The sequence below is a fragment of the Daldinia childiae genome (genome assembly GCF_008694065.1).
Source record: "Daldinia childiae strain JS-1345 chromosome Unknown Scaffold3, whole genome shotgun sequence".
Classification (NCBI taxonomy): Eukaryota; Fungi; Ascomycota; class Sordariomycetes; order Xylariales; family Hypoxylaceae; genus Daldinia; species Daldinia childiae.
Window position 1 is genome coordinate 4,527,703 of NW_022984644.1, and position 19,041 is coordinate 4,546,743.

The window sequence follows — 19,041 nt, forward strand, 5'->3', positions numbered from 1 at the left end:
TTAAAAGGGAACTAGAAATGTTTACCTCTACTTAAATATAGCCATGATTGGGTTGTTGTCTTATAACTCTGCATTTCTCTACAGTAAAAGGAGTACTATGAAGAATAGCATGATATGATTGGACCTTGAGGCTCAACCAATGAGATAACGTACATCGACCTGTCATTCCCAATCTAAGAGACTGACGTCATGACTTTTACGTAGCTACGTGAACCTTGGCGAAGACAAGCGTCACGAGTGTCTAATACTACGCCATCAAATCCAACTTCTTTGTCCGGATTCTGAAAGTTATTGCATGCCTTTATACTTCCCTCGGTGACGTAGTTTGGAGTGTGGCGGCTCTTTGAAGAGCTATAAGAACACGCATAACCGCGTAGAGACCCGTAGTTAATAAGCCACAACATTATTAAATAAACACTATCAACTAACCTACTCAATTTGAATCCTACTTCCGATAGAAAGGTACTATTTACTAAAATAAACTTCGTCAAAAATTAAATCGCCATTATGGGTCTCGCAGCGGGTGTCGGTCACTTCTTTCAATCAATCGTCGAAGTCATCCAAGGTCTCTTAGGAGCTGTCGTAAACTTCTTCCAATGGATCCTCAACTCAATTATTGGTCTATTCCAAGCCTTTGTCAGCTTCGTTGAAGGCACTCTTGGCTTCGCAATCCGTAAGTCTAGCCGTCCCTCGTCTCACTTCCTATTTATCGTCTATACTAATTCGCTGTAGACAATTTCTTTATTCTGGGTACCTTGGCCGCGGCTGTATTCGCATATCTCCTCTACTCTCAGAGGCAAGGCACTACTCCTGTTAGCCGTACAATCAAGAACAAATGAAATTAGTTTAAGGGAAAGGGGTTAAACTTGAGCGCCTCGGTTGTCATCAAGCGAGCTAGGAGCCATGATTGAAGGATTACGTCAGGGGTATTGTGCTCGGGCGTTGGGGGGGACTGATCCTTTGAGTTAACGATAATTTGAGTTGGTGCACTAATGATATTTCCACTATATAGATGTATCTATTTCGATGTAAAAGGCACTAAGTACCTAAACTACTATACGAGTGCTTCTTTAGGATATGTTAAGAAATTGCGAATGCTATAACTATCTAGTTCACAGATAATTTATAAGGATATGATATGCGATGGTGTTAAGCGGCTTGTGTGATTTTAATACCTTGGATGCCTTATAAGTTAGTATTGAGTAACTTAGTAGTTATATGTATAGTTAAGTCAACATGTTTATCCTCGAGGCAAGCGTTAGTATATCTTCTATAGTCTAAAATTGAGTGACCCTATTGCGAGATCCCCCGTATAAAAGCACTAGGACTTGGCATGTTTGAGATTTCTCTATTAGTTCTTTAATTTAGGATATTCGGGACGTGGCGCGATAATCTGATGTCGATAGTGTGGATCTCAGAAGCGGCCCCTCGAAAATCGCCCCGCATCGTGATCAGCTTCAGGGGTTAATATACCCCTTGCTATCTTTAGTGACGCGTGCGCCAAGAGTCACTTCACCAAAATTGTTCATCTCAAACGACAGTCTACTCCGTCAAAAGTTTTCATGGCCGGCGATGGCGTTAGTTCTAGAGCGTTTACATGCATAAGGACCTAGTCGTTCCTAGTTCCTAATATCTTCGTTCAACACGCTGCGCTAATTTTAAGGCTGATTTCAGAATTTCAGGAGTAAACAACCCCCTGCTTCGCGCCGCATATGAAACCTTCTAACAAGCCATCTCCGTGGTTCTCATTTCACCTAACCAAGACCATAAAGTCAGCTCCTTTATTTTGAACTCAGAATGTTGGTGTATTCCTTGGCAAATTGATATTCCACCAATTCGAGGACTCATTTATACCTGAACCCTGTTTAGTATGTTTGTGGATAGCACCGTCCCAACACTATGGTGGATCGACATGATCTTCGTCTTCCCGGATGTTACTGTAAAAGACCAAAGTGCGGCTCTTAGTAGACATGGGTAGGGCTTCGAATAAGTTAATATAAGGAGGGAAAGTATTCTCTCGACCTGATTTCGTTTCTCTTGGTTCATCAGACTAATCACGAGTCTTCGTTCATTCTCTTGAAGCTAACTTCATCACGTTCATTCTTTTAAACTGCTTTTATACTTGACTTGAAGTCAATTCACATTCGTTACCGCAAGTCGGCCTTCACGAACAAACAGTCTATATTCACGAATCATAAACAACCAAGTTCAATATGCCTTCTGCACTTACATCCAGCTTATTGGCTGCCATTGCCGGTGCCGTTTCTGTTTCTGCCCATGGTCATGTTACCAAGGTGACTATCGACGGCAAATCCTACCAAGGATTCGATCCTACCTCTGCACCTTTCGGACCTCAGCCGGACAGTGTTACTTGGAGCAACGGGGCTAAAGACAACGGCTTCGTGCTCTCATCGGCACTCCAAGACCCCGATATCATCTGTCACTTGGATGCTACAAATGCTGCTTTGTCTGCACCTGTCGCCGCCGGTGGCGAGGTCTCACTCACCTGGAACCAATGGGCAGACTCTCATAAAGGACCGGTCATTGACTACCTGGCAGACTGCGGTGGAGATTGCTCAACTGTCGACAAGACAACTCTCAAGTGGTTTAAGATAGCTGAGGCAGGCCAGCTCGAGCTGGGTGCCGGCAGTGGCACAACCGGCAAGTGGGCCGATGATGTGTTAATCCAGGATAGCCTTACTTGGAAGGTTACCATTCCTAGCTCACTTAAGTCTGGAAACTACGTTCTTCGTCACGAGCTCATTGCTCTACACGAGGCTGGCACCGAAGGAAAGGCGCAGATGTATCCTCAGTGTATCAACCTCCAGGTTTCTGGGTCTGGTACCCAGTCTCCGGATGGCGTCGTCGGTACACAGCTTTACACCTCTACCGACGCCGGAATCTTACACAACATCTACAATGACGAGAAGCTTTCGTCGGTTGCTGATTACAAGATTCCTGGACCTGCTTTAGTGAAGTTTGATGGGTCATCATCGTCGAACAACGATAATGCTTCCTCGCCTTCTGCTGCTCCTGCTCCTGCTCCTACAAGCACAAGCACGACTCCGGCTCAACCTACTACAACTGCTCCTACAGCTACTTCTCCCGTCGCTAGTAGCACCTCTACTGCTGTCGCCAACACCCAGCCGACTGCCAGTTCGCCCGCTACCACAACACCGAAGAAGACTTGCTCCCGCAAGCGTCATGCTCGGCGTCACGCGCGTGAGCTCAAGAACCTATAAGAAGGAAGATTACGTTATTAAGGCCTAGTTAAATAGGTGGAGACCGGGGTTTTGATTCACTGTATATATACTCAATACTTTAGTGGAATTACGAGATCTAGAAATGGTATATTAAATAAATAGAAAACGAAGTAGCTCGTGTAATATTCAAGCTTCCTTTAAGAATTATGTGTGTGTCTATTGTTAGCAGGTATTTGTTTTCCTATTTTTCTTTCGTCTCAAAGAAACCCCTATTTTTGCATTAGTCATGGTATATCAATTAACGTAGCATACAAATCGTCCTATCCGGTTAAATGTCTATAAAGAGTCTACAATTATGTAAGAATTATGTACCCCGGTAACTCACCTCAATCCGTTCTAAGCTTCTAAGCTTCATTTCGCCCCCACCAAAGCTACAACAACTACTACAACAACTCACAATAATTCACAACAACTACGTGCCCTATATCTCAAGCTCTTGGATATGCAATGACGACAGCGTCATAGGCATTATAATGGGGCCTTCACCGATTGGAGAAGATAATACAGCTGAGAATAGCACTTCTTTCGATATCGTCCAACACGGCCACAAGGATTTAGTTCAAGCAATCGCTTTCAACGCATACGGTGACAGATGCGCCACGGGTAGTGTAGACGGGAAGATTCGCGTCTTTAATCGACACCAAGATGGCATTTGGAGATTGTGCGACAACTGGAAAGCTCACACAGGCGAGATTCTAGAGGTTTGTTTCTCTTAAATTTGGATAATTCATATCTTTGGTAGCATGGTGGCTATGCTAGCTAGATTTATGTGATTGTCTAGCTTTAACATACTTCTAACAGCTTGTCTAGCTTCAATGGCTGCCACCCACCATATATCCTAATTTACTAGCCTCCCTAGGTATAGAAGGCCGCTTCAGACTATGGGCTGAGGACCCTTCAGCTGCCCCGGGAAGACGTTTCAGTGCGAGGGACGGGAATGGCAAGAATGTTTCTGAGCTGAGGTCCGCCCGGTATCCATATAGATCCTTTTCGGTCAAGCACGATGAAGTAACCCGGTCTACATATGTCGCCCTTCTTGCCTCAGATGGCCATCTCACAGTATTCGAAGGCGAGGAGCCCGAGACTTTAACTGACTATGCAAAGTCTGATGACTTCCAGACTTGTACTAAACCAAATCGTGGAGAGGAAACATGTTTTAAAGTTCGCTTCGACCCAAATCCCGAGCCCTGCTACAACGCCCTGAGAGCCGGCGTACCAGCAGATGCATTGAGTCTAGTAGTATCGGGCTTAACCTCGGTAAAAATCTTTAGAACTCGTGATACTGTTGCCAGCTCCTTCGGCGCCCCGACAAGACAAAGACAGTTCTACCTAGCTATTGAGATCGGAGATCATAATCACTTAGTCCGAGACGTCGCCTGGGCTCCCGGAAACTATAGGGGCTACGACATGATAGCTACTGCATGCCAAGATGGCTTCGTGCGGGTGTTCCGGGTTGATACTCCCTTCTCACAAGACGATGGCAAGTCCTGGGCCCTAGCGGATATTCTAGGTAGTACAAAAGCCGACGAAAACACTGCTTCTAAAAGTGGTCATCTCCGTAGATCCTCTCAAGCTCCTTCCGGCATAAGAGCCGAGATCGACAAGTCCGGGACTCACGGAGAACGTACCTCAACCGATCTACCGGGACAGGTCCACCACACTGTTAAGCTACTATCTAAACTCAGTGCTCACCGGTCTCCCGTATGGAGAATAGACTTCGACGACGATGGTCAAATTTTAGGAAGCGTCGGAGATGAGGGCAAGTTAATATGCTACCGACAACTCCCCGACGGGTCTTGGGCGAAGAGCTCAGAACTAGGTATGATGAAAGCCAGGATGACCGCCCCGCCCATCCATATGGGTTGAAGGGCCTGCATGTGAGATCTAAACTCACAATACCATGATACCCCACATCGAAATAAACAAATATAATTAAACAATATCGCACAATATGGATAGAATACCTTGGGTGGCGTGGTTTAGAGGACCCCTTAGTCTTATAGAGTCAATCAACCAAATTATGCATAAATTTTTCGTGTTTGACTCCTTTCTCAATGTCGCAAGGAGTCGCAATTCTACGCTCGCCCATTCCAGATATCTCAGCACGGGTTGTCGTCACTTAATAATTCAGAAATGTGTCTCAGCAAGCTCTTATATTACGAACACATAACCGCTGAAAGTCACAATCTAGCCAAACGATCAAGTATCCCCACCTGTCTTATTATTATGGGGGACTTAGATCACTTTTTACTTGTATATCAGGATAATTATCGTATCTGAGAGGCCGACATTAATAATAGTGAGATCAATACTCTTAATACTTGCAGTAACAGCAGCGCTATCCTGTCAACAAATTTCTCAAACTACCACTTCTCAAGTAACAAGCTGAAATCAAAATGTTACAGCGTACTTAATCAAAACAATAACTATCCCAAAATAGTATTTATTACCTAACGTTAGCTGCGTATATACATCTAACTATTTATATGTACTGTTGCAGTATGGCTGCAGGGGTTATATGTATATATGTATGCCGGCAACCCACGTGGATCCCCTGACGTCAACACTCCAGCATAATCGCATACATTCCTCATGATTCTAGAACAGACGTTGACCGCCGCTTAAAACCCAAAGATGCCGTAAATACATTAGGTACCTAGAAGAAATATCTTCCCGGGTTCTCGAGAGGGGAAAATAGGTAACCTGGATAGTTCGTCTATTATTCAAGCGGGAAGTGTGGTCTTACCACTTTTTTCGATCACAGGTCTTAATTAGTATAGTGTTGGACCTATTATAGCTTTAACCCCGAGGTCCCCAATGCCATGTCGCTCGCCCAGCACGTCACCGCAAACGAGGGCATCGACCGTGTGCCCCCAGAATATGAAGACCACAGAGAGGAAGAGGTTCTATGGCGCACCCTCAGTTACGACGCCTTCGGCCACGGCGACAATGCTGCCCCCATTATCTCTCAAGAGTCTATCTTACCTAATACCGCCGCTTATAAGGTCTCCGCTGCAAAGAGAGTAGGTAAGTGACCTCGGTCTCGTATCCTCTAATGGGTATAAGCTAATTGAACCCTCTAGCCCAAGTCGCATTCGCCATCGTAGCATGCTGGTTCGCCGCCGGCATCGTATACGGCTTCGCATCGCTCAAACCTGTATTAATCGAGGAGGGTGTATACGAAGACCTTTGCCCTCGAGACGGTCGCGATGAGAGCAGCGTTGGCGATGGCAGCGAGAAGGTGCCCTGCGCGGCGCAGGACATGCGTCTAAACTTATTCTTCATCGTCGCCTCTATAACGACTAATGCCTCGTCCCTAGTCGCTGGGTGGGTTCTCGACCGCTGCGGGCGTCGCTTATGCTATGTTATCTCGGGCATATTCATGATCGCGGGGTGTGTGTTGATGGGACTCGCTTTCCAGATCCCCGAGTTTGACGGGTACTTACTAGCCAACATATTGCTAAGTCTAGGCGGGACATTCGTTTTTGTTCCTAGCTTCCAGCTCGCGAATGCGTTCCCGCGATACTCGGGCATTATTGTCGCGCTAGTGACAGGCGCCTTCGACGGCTCCGCTGCTATATTTTTATTCTACAGGCTCGCATGGGAGTCTTCGGGCCGCACCTTTACACCAGCGCGTTTCTTCTTCGGGTACACGATCGTGGGCGTGCTACTTCTACTCGGAGAATTTATGCTCATGCCTCCGCGAGCGTACCACTCGACGCCAGAGCTCGAGCGCAAGATCGAGAAAGTACAGGATGCGACACGCGACGTGCACGACTCAGACGATGATCTTGAAAGCCCCGGCGAAATCCGGCGCGTGAGAAGCGCACGCACCGAACGGCGTCTTTCCAAACTCGAGCAGATCGAGGAATTAGTGGGTGACGAGACGGAGCGCGAGGACCGTGTGCAGGCCGAAGAGGAGCGGCAGGTGGCCAGTGGTATATGGGGTATTCTACACGGCCTACCAGCGCACCGGCAGATGATGACAACGTGGTTTATACTGCTGTTGTTACTAACGGTATTACAGATGCTGCGCATGAACTATTTCATTGCTACCATTCGCGGCCAATACCGGTATTTACTAGGATCAGAACGGCTCGCCGAGGATATCAACCACTTCTTCGACGTTGCACTACCCGTAGGAGGTGTCTTTGCCACGCCATTTATCGGAATATTGCTTAACAACCTAAGTGTAGCAACGGCATCAGCCGTGTTAACTTTCTTCATCGTGGTAATTGGGGTACTAAACTGTCTACCCCAGCTATGGGCCGGGTACGCGACAGTAGTGGCCTTCGTTTTATTCCGCCCGCTGTACTACAGCGCAGTCAGCGACTTCGCCACTAAAATATTTGGCTTCGCAACCTTTGGCCGCATCTATGGCACTATTACTTGCTTGTCAGGTCTCGTTAACTTCGTACAATCAGGTCTTGACGTGCTGACGCACGGCCCGCTACAAGGTGATCCGACACCCATCAACGCCATCATGGCGGCAGGCGGTACGATCCTTGGCGCAACACTGACTGCTTACGTCGTTATCCAAGGTCGGTCCTTTAGGCGAAAATTACAGCAAAGTGAAGCCGCTGGGATGGTCCAGGAGAGGCTTCATCTAATCCGGGAAGAAAGGGAAGCGGAAGCAAGCTACGGTGCAATGGATTAATACCTCAAAAATGAAAGGTCATGATTAAATATATAAAATTTCGTATCATAGACGAAAGAAACGAAAACTTTGGCTTAGATATAAAAGAAATATATACATATATATAACCAAGACGCCAGAGGGTAGCATAGATAAATACCCAGACTAGATCAGATTCTGAGCAGTATGATTAAGAATCGATACCCAGTAAATAATACAACATAATTTGTGTGCTTTTCCCCCTATCGTGTCTTTATATAAGAGTTAGCTGACGCGCCTGCTTCATACTGCAGAGGCCACCTAAATATGTTAAGTAGTAAGGAAAAACATTAAAGTCTTAGAGGGTATTTCTCTCTCAGTCGCGCACCATACCTAAAGATAATGATAGGGATAGGGATCATAGCCACGCCGACAAATCCGAGAACGGAACTCCCCCAGCCTACCCCTAGGTTATCAAATAGCACTGGTCCGCATAGAGGAAGAAAAGCCGCAATGACACTGCGTAAGACGGTGAAGGCAGCTATCCCTGACGCAGCGTAAGAAGGATAAGCGTCGATGATGTAGGCCTGGGTAGGCATGAAGACTCCAATCACACCAAAGCCGAGAGGAAACAGGCCCAAAATCGGCACTATCCAGTGTGTCTTCATCTGAGCTGACCATCCGTACCAGAAGAAGGCGAGCGGGCAGAGGAATGAGTACCAAATCATAATAGTTAAGCGGAACTCCGGTTTGAATGCTCCGCCGTTAGCTTTCGTCAAGCGGACTACTGTTCTGTCTGACATCATTGAGAAAGCCCAAAGGCCGGCCATATAACCCACGCCGATAGAGATGAAAACCAGACCGGAGACGCCAGTACCCCACCCGTAACGGGTCTCGAAAGTTGGTGGGATAGAATTATACATCAAGTAGACAGATCCGTAAATGAAAGATACATATAGTGACTGTATAAAGATCATAGGCGCAAACATGAGCATCTTCAGTGGCCGCATCATACTAGTTCTCAGGATAGTCAATTGAGACAGTTTTCCGGACCCATCAGCATCGTAGCAAGTCTTAAGGTCTGTTCGCTTCAGCTCTTTATTTAAATGCTTAGTCTTCCGTTGTAAGAGGACCTTATGGTTCGTCTCGGGGAGGAAAATGGCCAAGATTAGAGTAATAATAGCGGACGGGATCAACACAATCCAAAATGACCAGCGCCATCCAATAGATCCAGCAATGAAAGCACCTATTAATGGACCTACTGTTGGCCCTACGAGTGGTCCCAATGCCCAGATAGAAAGAGCTATGCCACGCTTCTCGATAGGAAATATGTCGCCAATGATCGCCCCTCCGAGTGTCATACAGCCACTACCTCCAATACCAGCCGCAAATCGAAATGCTATTAATAGCCCAAGACTAGGGGATAAAGCACACCCGATATGCCATAAGCAGAAGAAAATATTAGAAGAGGTGAGCACACCGGCACGGCCAAAGATTTCGGAAAGGGGAGCTAAGAATAGAGGTCCCGTAGCATAACCCAACAGATAGATGCTGACAGGGAATGGACCGTTTGTGGGGTTGGAGTTATGGAAGTCTTTGTTGATGTATTCGATAGCAGGAGCTAGAACAGACGATGAGAAGGGCGACATAAAAGTAATCGCCGCCAGCGCCCAGACTATCACCCACTTCCGAGCCGCTGAGAAATTCAAGGGCATCTTAGGGTCATCTTGACTCTCCCATCCAACGATGGAGTTTTCAAGGTCAGAAAGCGGGAGGGCGGTAGGCGCAATTACGTCTTCTTTTGGAGTAGACGAGCTCTCTTGACCCTCTTCATTATCGACTTGTGTGAGCCCGCCTGGGTTCTCTCTCGCTAAGCCACTTGTAGAGCGAACCTGTCGCATCTGGTCCCGATCAAGGATAAGTTTTCCAGTAGAATAGACCGATCGTATTTGATCTCGATCTAAGACGAACGAGAAGCGAACTACATCTAATGACGGACGTACTTGGTGCTTCATCCGCGTTACCTCAACTGGTATGTCCATCTTCTCTTCGTCTGTTTTCGAGGTATGACTACTATCGTCTGCTCCATTTCCAAGCTTTTGTGAATCGCTTTGCTCCTCATCCGGCTTCGAAGTGCGACTGCTCTCATCCGTATCATTTTCCTGCTTCTGAGCATCGTCTTGTATTTCATCCGGTTTGCGAGTTTCCCGACCCTCGTTTGGTTTTAATGTATTGTTACTCTCTTCTGGTTTTTGGGGTCCATTATCTGGTGTATTTGGTTCAGATTCCTTCTCATCATCAGATTTTGCAGGTGGAATGTCGTTGTTCTCTGCTCCGGTTTCAGTATCCTGAGCCATAGTAGCAAGAGTTGACCTGGTATTAGTGATGGCTATTAGAATAGGGAGCGAAACGATCCAATTCAACCAGAACATTATTGTCAGCAAGTAGGTGCATTGTTACTTAAGAATTCAGTTTTGGACCTGAGACAGACTTAAGATAGATACCAAAGGGCACAAGATGAGGGCCATCTAGCCAACTTGAGACATAACAAGGTTCTCGACCATCAGTCCGGGGTTTAGGTGGAAAGCTTCTCGGAACCCCAAGCTTCCTGCCCCGAGGAATCGGGACGGCGCTTCAAGTGATATCCATTACCGACGTCTGGTCACCGACCCTTGCAGCAGGTATAGGATCAGGTTACCCATTCGAATAGGGACAGGCTATCCATAAGAGCCAGGAATCGTGACCGCTCGCGTGGGCTATACTTGGCTACTTTCGGCAAGGAAGTCGATTGTAAGCTTGTGAGGATCAATGCAGTAGTTTGAAGTTTTAAATGTTGGGATAGAGTTCGATATTAAAGCTAGAGATTAGCTCTATCATCTAGGATGCCAAACTACAGACTTACACACACCACAAGAGATCTAAGTATTGGTGATAGGTAGTATAGAACTGACATAGCTTTAAAAGCCATAGATTTGATATGTAATGAGATCACTAAGAAGCACCACCGCAAATTATTCTAAAATTTGCTAACTGGGCCTCATTTTTTGATAGGGTATGCGAGGAGGTTACCAATTTGCAGCCGTAAGAGCAAACCAAGACCATAAGAAGATGTGAACAAACAAGATTCCATTGCTAAGTTGCTAAGTTGCTAAGTTAAGTTGTTCTAGTACGTAAGCCGAAAAGAGGTCTGCCATTGTGAACCCAATTTCAGCCAGTTTTACCGACAGGTTGGGTAACAAATGCGGCCAGGTGATGAGATCCCCCGTGCCCGATAGCAAACTATAAAAGTTGACTAGATGAGGTTATTATGACATAAAAACTTGCAAGAGCTGCTTTATGATGCTGGTCCTACTTGCAGTTGGTGTACTAAGACCCATAATTGAAGCTTTCTTAGACTTATTGTACAAGCGCGTGATTGGTTACAACCCGATCGGCAAGATCCATGTGCGTTTCAGTAAATGCTGCATTAAAGTCGCGTGTACGTGTACTTCTACTTCGTATTTCTGAGCTAATGTGGCTTCTTTTAATCCGCCAAAGTCAATATCAGGTTATCTTATCGTCCAGCCTTAATTCGCAAACACCATCACTTAAGGCCACGACGCACCTTCCATCACCATCCTACACCATCCTACTTTAATGTGGTGACCCAAAGGTCGGACAATGGGGTTCCTCTCGCCGATTTCTTGACTTGACAAATTAGTTATGCCTGAGCCGCAAAGATGCCGATCGCCGCGCAATCCTCCCAGCTCTCGAGCACCGAGACCTTATACCTTTCTGGTCTCTCATTAGTTTGCGTTGCCGTTCTCATACGAACATTCGAGGGTGAAGGGGAACCTCTTGTAGCCTCTCTAGCCCTTAGTGGTATCGCATTCGCTGCTTCTTATGCTATGATACGATGGCTGGGTCCTACGTTCATTAAAGCTGGATTGAAAGGTCGTGATCTCTCCAAGGTGAACAATAGCAACTACATACCGGAATGTATGGGTGGTATATGCGCTGTGGTCTACCTATTGATCATTATTGTCTTCATACCATTCCCGTTCTATAAGGATATCGTGGTGGCCACTAGTGGTGGTGGTAACCGTGATGTCGTGAAGAACGTCGAGTTTGTTCAACAGGGAAGGTTGCTTCACAAGTTTCCTCATAGCAAGGTACGAGATATTCTAATAAGTTGAGCTAAGAATCACAAAACTGACAACTTCTTATCTTTATACAGTTAGCCTCTTACCTTTCCGCCATCATCTCTCTCCAGTCTATCACTCTTCTCGGAATTGGCGACGACCTATTCGATATCCGCTGGCGGCATAAATTCTTCATCCCGGCTTTTGCCTCCATCCCGCTTCTAGTCATATATTTTATTGACTTCGGCGTTACATCGATTGTACTTCCAACCTTTCTCCAACCTTATATCGGCCGCGAGTTATTCGATCTCGGATTCCTTTACTATGGATACATGTCAGCCTTTTCCATATTCAGTCCCAACAGCATCAACATTCTTGCTGGAATCAATGGGATCGAGGTTAGCCAGAGTATTGTCATTGCGCTACTTCTTGCATTCAACGATGCGCTCTATCTACTCACGCCATACCCTCATCCAGCTACGGACTCGCATCTGTTCTCCCTCTACTTCCTCCTACCCTTCCTGGGTGTAAGTTTCGCGTTGCTGATCCACAATTGGTATCCTGCCCGCGTCTTCTGTGGAGACACGTATTGTTACTTCGCCGGCATGGTATTCGTGGTGGTTAGTATCCTAGGCCATTTTTCGAAGACTCTGATTCTGCTGCTGGTCCCTCAGATCTTCAATTTTGTCTACAGCACACCCCAGCTATTCGGGTTAATCCCGTGCCCACGTCACCGCCTGCCACACTTTAACGCACGAACTGGCTTACTCGAGCCAAGTTTGACCAAGTGGGAAAAGGACAAGCAACCCCGTCCTATCATCGCAAAAGTCCTACGGCTATTGTCGCAGCTCAGGTTATTACGCCTCAAGGAGGATGAACAGGGTCTAATTGAGGAAACCAGCAACTTTACAATTCTGAATCTCTGGCTAGTCTGGAGAGGCCCGATGCGTGAGGATAGACTTGCCAAGGAGATCACGGCCATGCAGACAGTATTAGGCTTGTTTGGCCTTTTCGTCAGACACAAACTTGCCCTCCTCATCTTCAGGGAGGATAATCTAAATATTCGAAGCGCTGTTTAGTCAAAAGTTTGACTAGACTACTCCTGCGGATACCCATTGCATACCCGTTGCAAATAATTGTACAAACCATGAAACTCCAGGTACACCATGTATATAGGCTTAGGTAATTCGCCCAGACGCAAGAACCGATAGTAATCGATGATTTACAACAAACTACATCTTGTATTCCCTAATTCGTGAATTATAACCCTATACAAACCAAGCCCAAGAATATGTTTACCCTGTTAAGACCTGCAGTAGTCGCCCGAACAAGGGTTTAAATCCTATACATGTCGTAGTCAAGGCCAGGGCCTAGGTAGTGATACCCCGGCGAAGGATCCTCCCGATCTACATGCGTATATGTACATATATTATATGCAGTTCAGATTGGATGAGTACTAACTATGTGATAAGTCAAGTCGTACGTCTAGTCAAAAGTATAGTGTTGTCTTAGTTCCCTGTCTCACCTCAATAATAAGAGCCATCTATTTCGGATCAAGTCACAATAACGAGTCTCATCCAATAATGTACCTGCCTGTATATAAAGTATACATACGAGGTACCCAGGTAAGATGTAGTCTATAGTGTAGGTTAGTATGTATAGGTAGCTTATCCATTATCCCTTACGCATTGGAAGGAATATCTTACATCATGCGAGAATTTAAGGTCAGTTGAAGGTGATTGGCTCGAAGCAGCAAAGGTACTATTAGGTACTTGGCTAAGACATCACTACATAGGTACATATAGGTAACTATGGACTAATACAATTAAGACTCCACGTTATTACCACGCGTGAATCCGACATATGTTGTCTGTATCTATATGTACCTACATATATATGACGTCCCTCGTCATAGAAGAGACATCATACGGCTCTATCCGAATCGACTACTATATAAGTCCATGTCTGTATATCAAATATACTCAGAGGTGAACACCATTTATGGTATCATAACACAACTGACAGACACATCGATATGAGATACAGAACTGTTCCATATTCCCCTACTGTTTACCATGTGCCATAGGAAGTCCATCATCTCGCCAATCCAACATTCACCACCACTATCCTCATGACTACCACTTTGCTCATACTCTTATCCTGGCTATCTTCTACCTTCTCTCATCAATTACTTATAAATATCTAACTCGGGGAGAGATATAAAGGAACTAGTCCACATCATATGACCGTCATCCCATTCATCTTACTGTACGTTGAGGCACAACTCGGATGGTCCAATGGAATGAGCTTACTCGCCACCCTAGATAATAGAACATATGCCAGCACGCAACCCAGTAAGTTCGAATAGTTAATTAAGAAGACATAATGTGATCTTTCATAAATCCCCAACTCGCATTAATATTCCATTTGAAATGGAACCCATGCCGAGCCGAGCTAGTCACATTGGTTGTGAAGTTGTAGCTATCAAGCTCCCTACTCTCTGCCACAAATATCTCGACTTCAAGTAGTAGTACATATAGACATACGAATCTCTACACCTTTTGGACTCCGCCCCATTCCAGTCCTCATGACTACCGATTGCCTCAGAGTTGCATTCCGTATTGTCGGTACAACTTAAGCAGTTAGAATAGCCGACTCATCAACGTTCAAGTCCTGTTCATGTAAAGTCCCACCAAACCAAGCCGTGTGAAGCCCCTCGCGCCGTAACGCGTTAAGAATTTGATTCATACCGAATCTAATAAAAAAAACAAAACCGATATCTTTTAGAAGATCTTCATGCCGAAGCCTCATCGTGGATCGCACCATACCCCCATTTAAGACCTACCCCAACGCCTGACGTAGAAAATGACGTTACCCATTCGGCACGTCCACCGCTCCGAGAGACCCTAGTACCCCATACGAAGACCCAAGGCTAAGACGTAATCAAGAGATACGCCTCAAAAGGGTGCTGTAAAGTATCTGGACGTCCCGCTGTATATTACAAGTATTCCCGACTCGACATATCGCTTCTAGTCGAAGCGATTATTCAGCGCTTTTATCAGCAACAGGAGCTTCCATAGTAGCAATATCCGAGCTCGTTGGTGATTTAGCCTCCTCCAACACAATACTTGGCGGCTTCAAAGAGCCTCCTGTTGGTTTTGCTGCCGCTGCCTTATTCATCCTGCTTTTTGTGTAGTCGCTCAAGCTCAGCTTCTTCTTGATCGGGCTAGGCTGAACCGCAACCCCGTTAACCGACGCCGGTGCGAATGGACTAGGTATATTACTACTAGAGAATGGTGACTGGGTTGGGGTCCCAGATGCAGATAATGGAGTCGTAACACTAGGAACTACCGTACCGTTAAACGCGGGGACAGGTGGCATTTGAACACGTAGTTCGGGCGAGTTGTTTTTTATCGGCTTAGGTATTACTGGAACTACGACCGAAGAACTCTTGGTATCTGTAGGCGACACTGGTGCATCCTCCATTGATGTGTCAACAGGTGAATCGACTCGTGGTGGCGTTGGCTTATCCGGCTTTTCTATTTCAGGGACTACCGTCAAATTGTGCTCCACATTAGGAGAATCCAGGTCCATTTTGACGGTAGCGGACGATATCGAAATGGGAGAGGTAGAATGAATCTTTCTCTTTCGTTCTTCATCTGCCCGCAAGCGATGTCGAGATTCCAGTAAACGCTTCGACAATGATACGACTCGTCTCTTTGGCTTTGGCGTTTGGCAGTCACCACTAAACCATTCACCATCGACCGGGTCCGTTTGAACGGAAACATCACAATATTCAGGTCGGGCTCTCTCAGAGGAATGTCGCGCAAGAGCCTGCGTTGAGAGGTTGCGCGGATCGTACTGTTTAGAATGGCCGGTCGTGTGTGGTGATACTGCGCTAGATGGAGAACCAGACATGCTCCTCGAAGTACCGGCGTCAACGTAACGACGTTCTATGACCCCATTAGAAAGACCTCCTGGATGACTAAACGAACCTCTTGGTTTGGACTTTGAGGTGGGGTTTGAATTGCCAGAACCATCGGAAGTTCTTTTCTTTTTCCGTGGAGGTTGCTGCTGTTGCTCCATGCGGCGGAATGAGTCTTCAACCATCTGGACCTTTCGCTTATCTCTGTCGGTGAGTTCTGTTAAGACGCCTAGCGTATCAAAGGAGCCTTGTCGTGGTGCTGGAGTCATGTCTCGGCTAGGAGGCTTGCTATGCGAAGACCCAGAATCGTTATCCGCACCATCATCGCCGTGGCCCTCACTAGGGGCACGGCTGTTAGTCGCATGGCCGGTGCTGGTCGGAGAAATGGCGCTTGCTTTGGCCTTCCGAGACTTCTTTTTCACACCCTTGATTTCTTTTGATTGCTGTTGCGGCTTGAGTATATAGGTTCGATGGAAACGAGCAAACGCGCAGTCCGGTCCTAAGTCGCATGCGCACCCACCGTATTCCGAAAGAACAGCATGAACCCAAGACGCAATGCTTTGGTATGTCTCCGTCTCTTTTTCATTATACTCTGGTTGCGCACCTGCTTCCTCATCTCCAAGACCGAGCAACTGTTCCCACCTCCGCGCTACGTCCTTCTGAAGATTGAACTCCCATGGGATCGTAATCTGCTCAGAAGGTAGTATCCGTCGATCGCTGACTAGCCAGAAATGATACTCAGAACCATCAGATAAGTAAGTATCCAGCACCGCATTTGGCTTACAACTTCGTCGTACATAACGAGCAAGAGAGCCTTCTTTTCGGGTATCGATGTAAATAGGAAGCATAGGATGAAAGAAGACAAAGGGGAGCGGCGTGCTTAATTCTTGCCAACGATTTTCCGGATCTTCGCAGTAGTCCTTTTGTATTCCGATTTGGCCATTTAATTCCATCAAAGGTATGTTCTTGTCGATTGTTTCGGACGTCCTAAGATGCTGCCAGTGTACAATCGTATCCGGTCCAATGGGCAACTTCCTAGTTTCGATCCGAGGTAATATTCTAAGGGAGTCAATATTGGGCGGTAGAGACTGGAAAACTTCGTCAAATTTGCACCCAGCTTCTGCTTTCAATCTATCGTGATCCCGCAGCCATATAGATAGCACGTTTGATATAGAAAGAGTAGCAAAAGAATTTGTCTGGACGATAGGCACGTCGCGGTCGTCTTTATACAGGTTTAAGAAAGCATTCGAATATTGTATCTCAAGTTCGTGGGGAAGATCTGGAGGTGTTGTGGCGGGACTGGGCGGATGACCGTGGGGATTCCCAGTCTTTTGCCCGTACGAAGGGCTGCGTTTTGGATTTTGTGAACTAATTGATTGACTAGGTCGGTGTGTGCTTTTGGACTTCTTATGTTGGTGAGAGGGTGGGTGGTCTTGAGAATATTTTAAGTTGGTATCGAAATTAATCTGGCCACTTGGCCCAAGGTCTGTTGGTCTGGTTTTCTTTTTTGTCGTTTTAGTGGGAGGTCGTTTGACTTTTCGTTCGGACGCCTCCAATGTACTTGGCTTGCTCCGTCGTAGTCGTTGCCTGTCGAAGGCGCCTTGGCGATCGAGCGGTCTGGGTTTGCACTCAACACAAGAGTGTGCAAAATCTTCTCGTAAGGCCTCGTCCATGTTGAGCGGATAATAGCATTCGATATGCTGCCAGGTATCACATATTTCGCAATATATAGTGTTCCCGTCATCGTCAGTGAAGTTGCAGATACACTTGATCGTGTACGGTTCTTCTTCGATCGCGCCCTGGACCTTGTTCGAGACATAGTTCGGTAAGGTAGGGGTAGATTTTGGGCTAAGTACGACCGTCTGACTCGGAGTCACCGATTGCGTAGGTAAGGATGAGATCCTGTCTGTCATAATCTAACATGCACCTCACGAGGTGATTATCGGCGAGGTTTACGTAGGGAAATGGAGGTTTATCGTAGAAGCCCGGATGGCATGACGACGAATCCGGGTCCGACGAGGATGTAGTCGACTTCCGGGGACTCGAATATTCGAAAAGAACTGGCACGGAAATCATACGTCGGTGTCGGAGAGCTGCAGACCAAGGCGCGGCGCGTTGGGAGGATTGTTGTTGTTGCTGTGTGATAGACCCGACACGTTCAGACTCGAAAAATGGGTGCAGATGAGCAGACAAAGAACGGTCCCGGAAACAAAAGAAAACTCGACGTCTTGACGTAGGACGGATAAGAAGGTCAAGTCGTTTAATCGTAAATATCAAGGAAGAAGTGTATCCCGATAGCGTGTGTTGAATAAAATAGCAAAATAGAGATTCAATAACGTGGTCGCGAAAGGGACGTGGCGACAGGAAATGACAATTTCGAGCTTTTTCGTCTTCTTTGGCTTGAGAAAGAATGCGCCTCGGGGGTGAATGGAATTGGAACGGATCGGGGGCGAATGACGAGTTCGGAATTAAGTTAAGTTTAGGTGTTTCTCGAAAGATTCGACGCTTGGGGACCAGGAGGATGTAATTCGTGTTTGACTTGTTCGAGGAGATTGAGGATGAGGGACGGGAAGAGAATTGAGGAGTACGAGAAGGGAGAGAGTAGAATAGGTAGACAGGGTGGGAAAGAGAGCGAGAATGCGCACCAAGCAAAGAGAGTGATTACCTTACCTAGGCCTGGCTAGGTACCTCTTACCTACTACCCTACCTGTCTACTACCTACCTGCTGGACTGGCCTGCCCTGCAAGAGCGGAGCGGAGAGGTAGCGCGAAGCGTTGCAGGGCACCCGCAGCTTCTGACAATTTTGAGTAGTGGTGCGTGCACCAGCAACAGCAACAGCACCAGCACTAATTGGCTTTGGAGCGAAAACGGGAAAATTAGTGCCTGGGAAGGCCAGTAAAAAAAAGAGTAGTACATGCTAATGTACTTGTACAATAGTGCTGTGGTGCAGCAACAGTGCCCCATCACGCTCTTGTGTGGCTGCTGCTCAGAACGGGTTATGCGGGACCACTTTTCTTCTTTTTGCAAGATTGAATTTTTGGTGCTGGAACCACCTAAAAAAAAGGGCCCCTTTGAAACTCACTTGGGCCAGCCATCACGCTGGTGAGAACTGCGGTA

The 19,041-nt window shown here is 46.5% G+C and overlaps 7 protein-coding genes across 7 annotated transcripts; 5 read left to right on the top strand and 2 right to left on the bottom strand.

The window, feature by feature from the left end:
* Positions 1-507: 507 nt before the first annotated feature.
* GL218_03955 (uncharacterized protein) lies at positions 508-839 on the top strand (the record flags this gene model as incomplete). Its single annotated transcript, XM_033580535.1, has 2 exons — positions 508-673; positions 733-839. The coding sequence occupies 2 exons, from the start codon at positions 508-510 to the stop codon at positions 837-839; spliced, it is 273 nt and encodes a 90-aa protein (XP_033437269.1).
* Positions 840-2,213: 1,374 nt separating this feature from the next.
* GL218_03956 (Polysaccharide monooxygenase Cel61a) lies at positions 2,214-3,242 on the top strand (the record flags this gene model as incomplete). Its single annotated transcript, XM_033580536.1, has 1 exon — positions 2,214-3,242. One exon carries the CDS (start codon positions 2,214-2,216, stop codon positions 3,240-3,242), a length of 1,029 nt encoding a protein of 342 aa, XP_033437268.1.
* Positions 3,243-3,736: 494 nt separating this feature from the next.
* On the top strand, positions 3,737-5,129 carry GL218_03957 (Nucleoporin SEH1; the record flags this gene model as incomplete). The annotated part of the gene is made up of 2 exons (XM_033580537.1): positions 3,737-3,964; positions 4,074-5,129. The coding sequence occupies 2 exons, from the start codon at positions 3,737-3,739 to the stop codon at positions 5,127-5,129; spliced, it is 1,284 nt and encodes a 427-aa protein (XP_033437267.1).
* Positions 5,130-6,085: 956 nt separating this feature from the next.
* On the top strand, positions 6,086-7,920 carry GL218_03958 (Protein FMP42; the record flags this gene model as incomplete). The annotated part of the gene is made up of 2 exons (XM_033580538.1): positions 6,086-6,290; positions 6,347-7,920. The coding sequence occupies 2 exons, from the start codon at positions 6,086-6,088 to the stop codon at positions 7,918-7,920; spliced, it is 1,779 nt and encodes a 592-aa protein (XP_033437276.1).
* A 308-nt stretch (positions 7,921-8,228) lies between these two features.
* On the bottom strand, positions 8,229-9,779 carry GL218_03959 (uncharacterized protein; the record flags this gene model as incomplete). Its single annotated transcript, XM_033580539.1, has 1 exon — positions 8,229-9,779. The coding sequence occupies one exon, from the start codon at positions 9,777-9,779 to the stop codon at positions 8,229-8,231; it is 1,551 nt and encodes a 516-aa protein (XP_033437275.1).
* A 1,818-nt stretch (positions 9,780-11,597) lies between these two features.
* Positions 11,598-13,078, top strand: GL218_03960 (UDP-N-acetylglucosamine-dolichyl-phosphate N-acetylglucosaminephosphotransferase; the record flags this gene model as incomplete). The annotated part of the gene is made up of 2 exons (XM_033580540.1): positions 11,598-12,029; positions 12,095-13,078. 2 exons carry the CDS (start codon positions 11,598-11,600, stop codon positions 13,076-13,078), a joined length of 1,416 nt encoding a protein of 471 aa, XP_033436467.1.
* Positions 13,079-15,041: 1,963 nt separating this feature from the next.
* On the bottom strand, positions 15,042-17,837 carry GL218_03961 (SET domain-containing protein 3; the record flags this gene model as incomplete). The annotated part of the gene is made up of 1 exon (XM_033580541.1): positions 15,042-17,837. One exon carries the CDS (start codon positions 17,835-17,837, stop codon positions 15,042-15,044), a length of 2,796 nt encoding a protein of 931 aa, XP_033436468.1.
* Between the last annotated feature and the right edge of the window lie 1,204 nt (positions 17,838-19,041).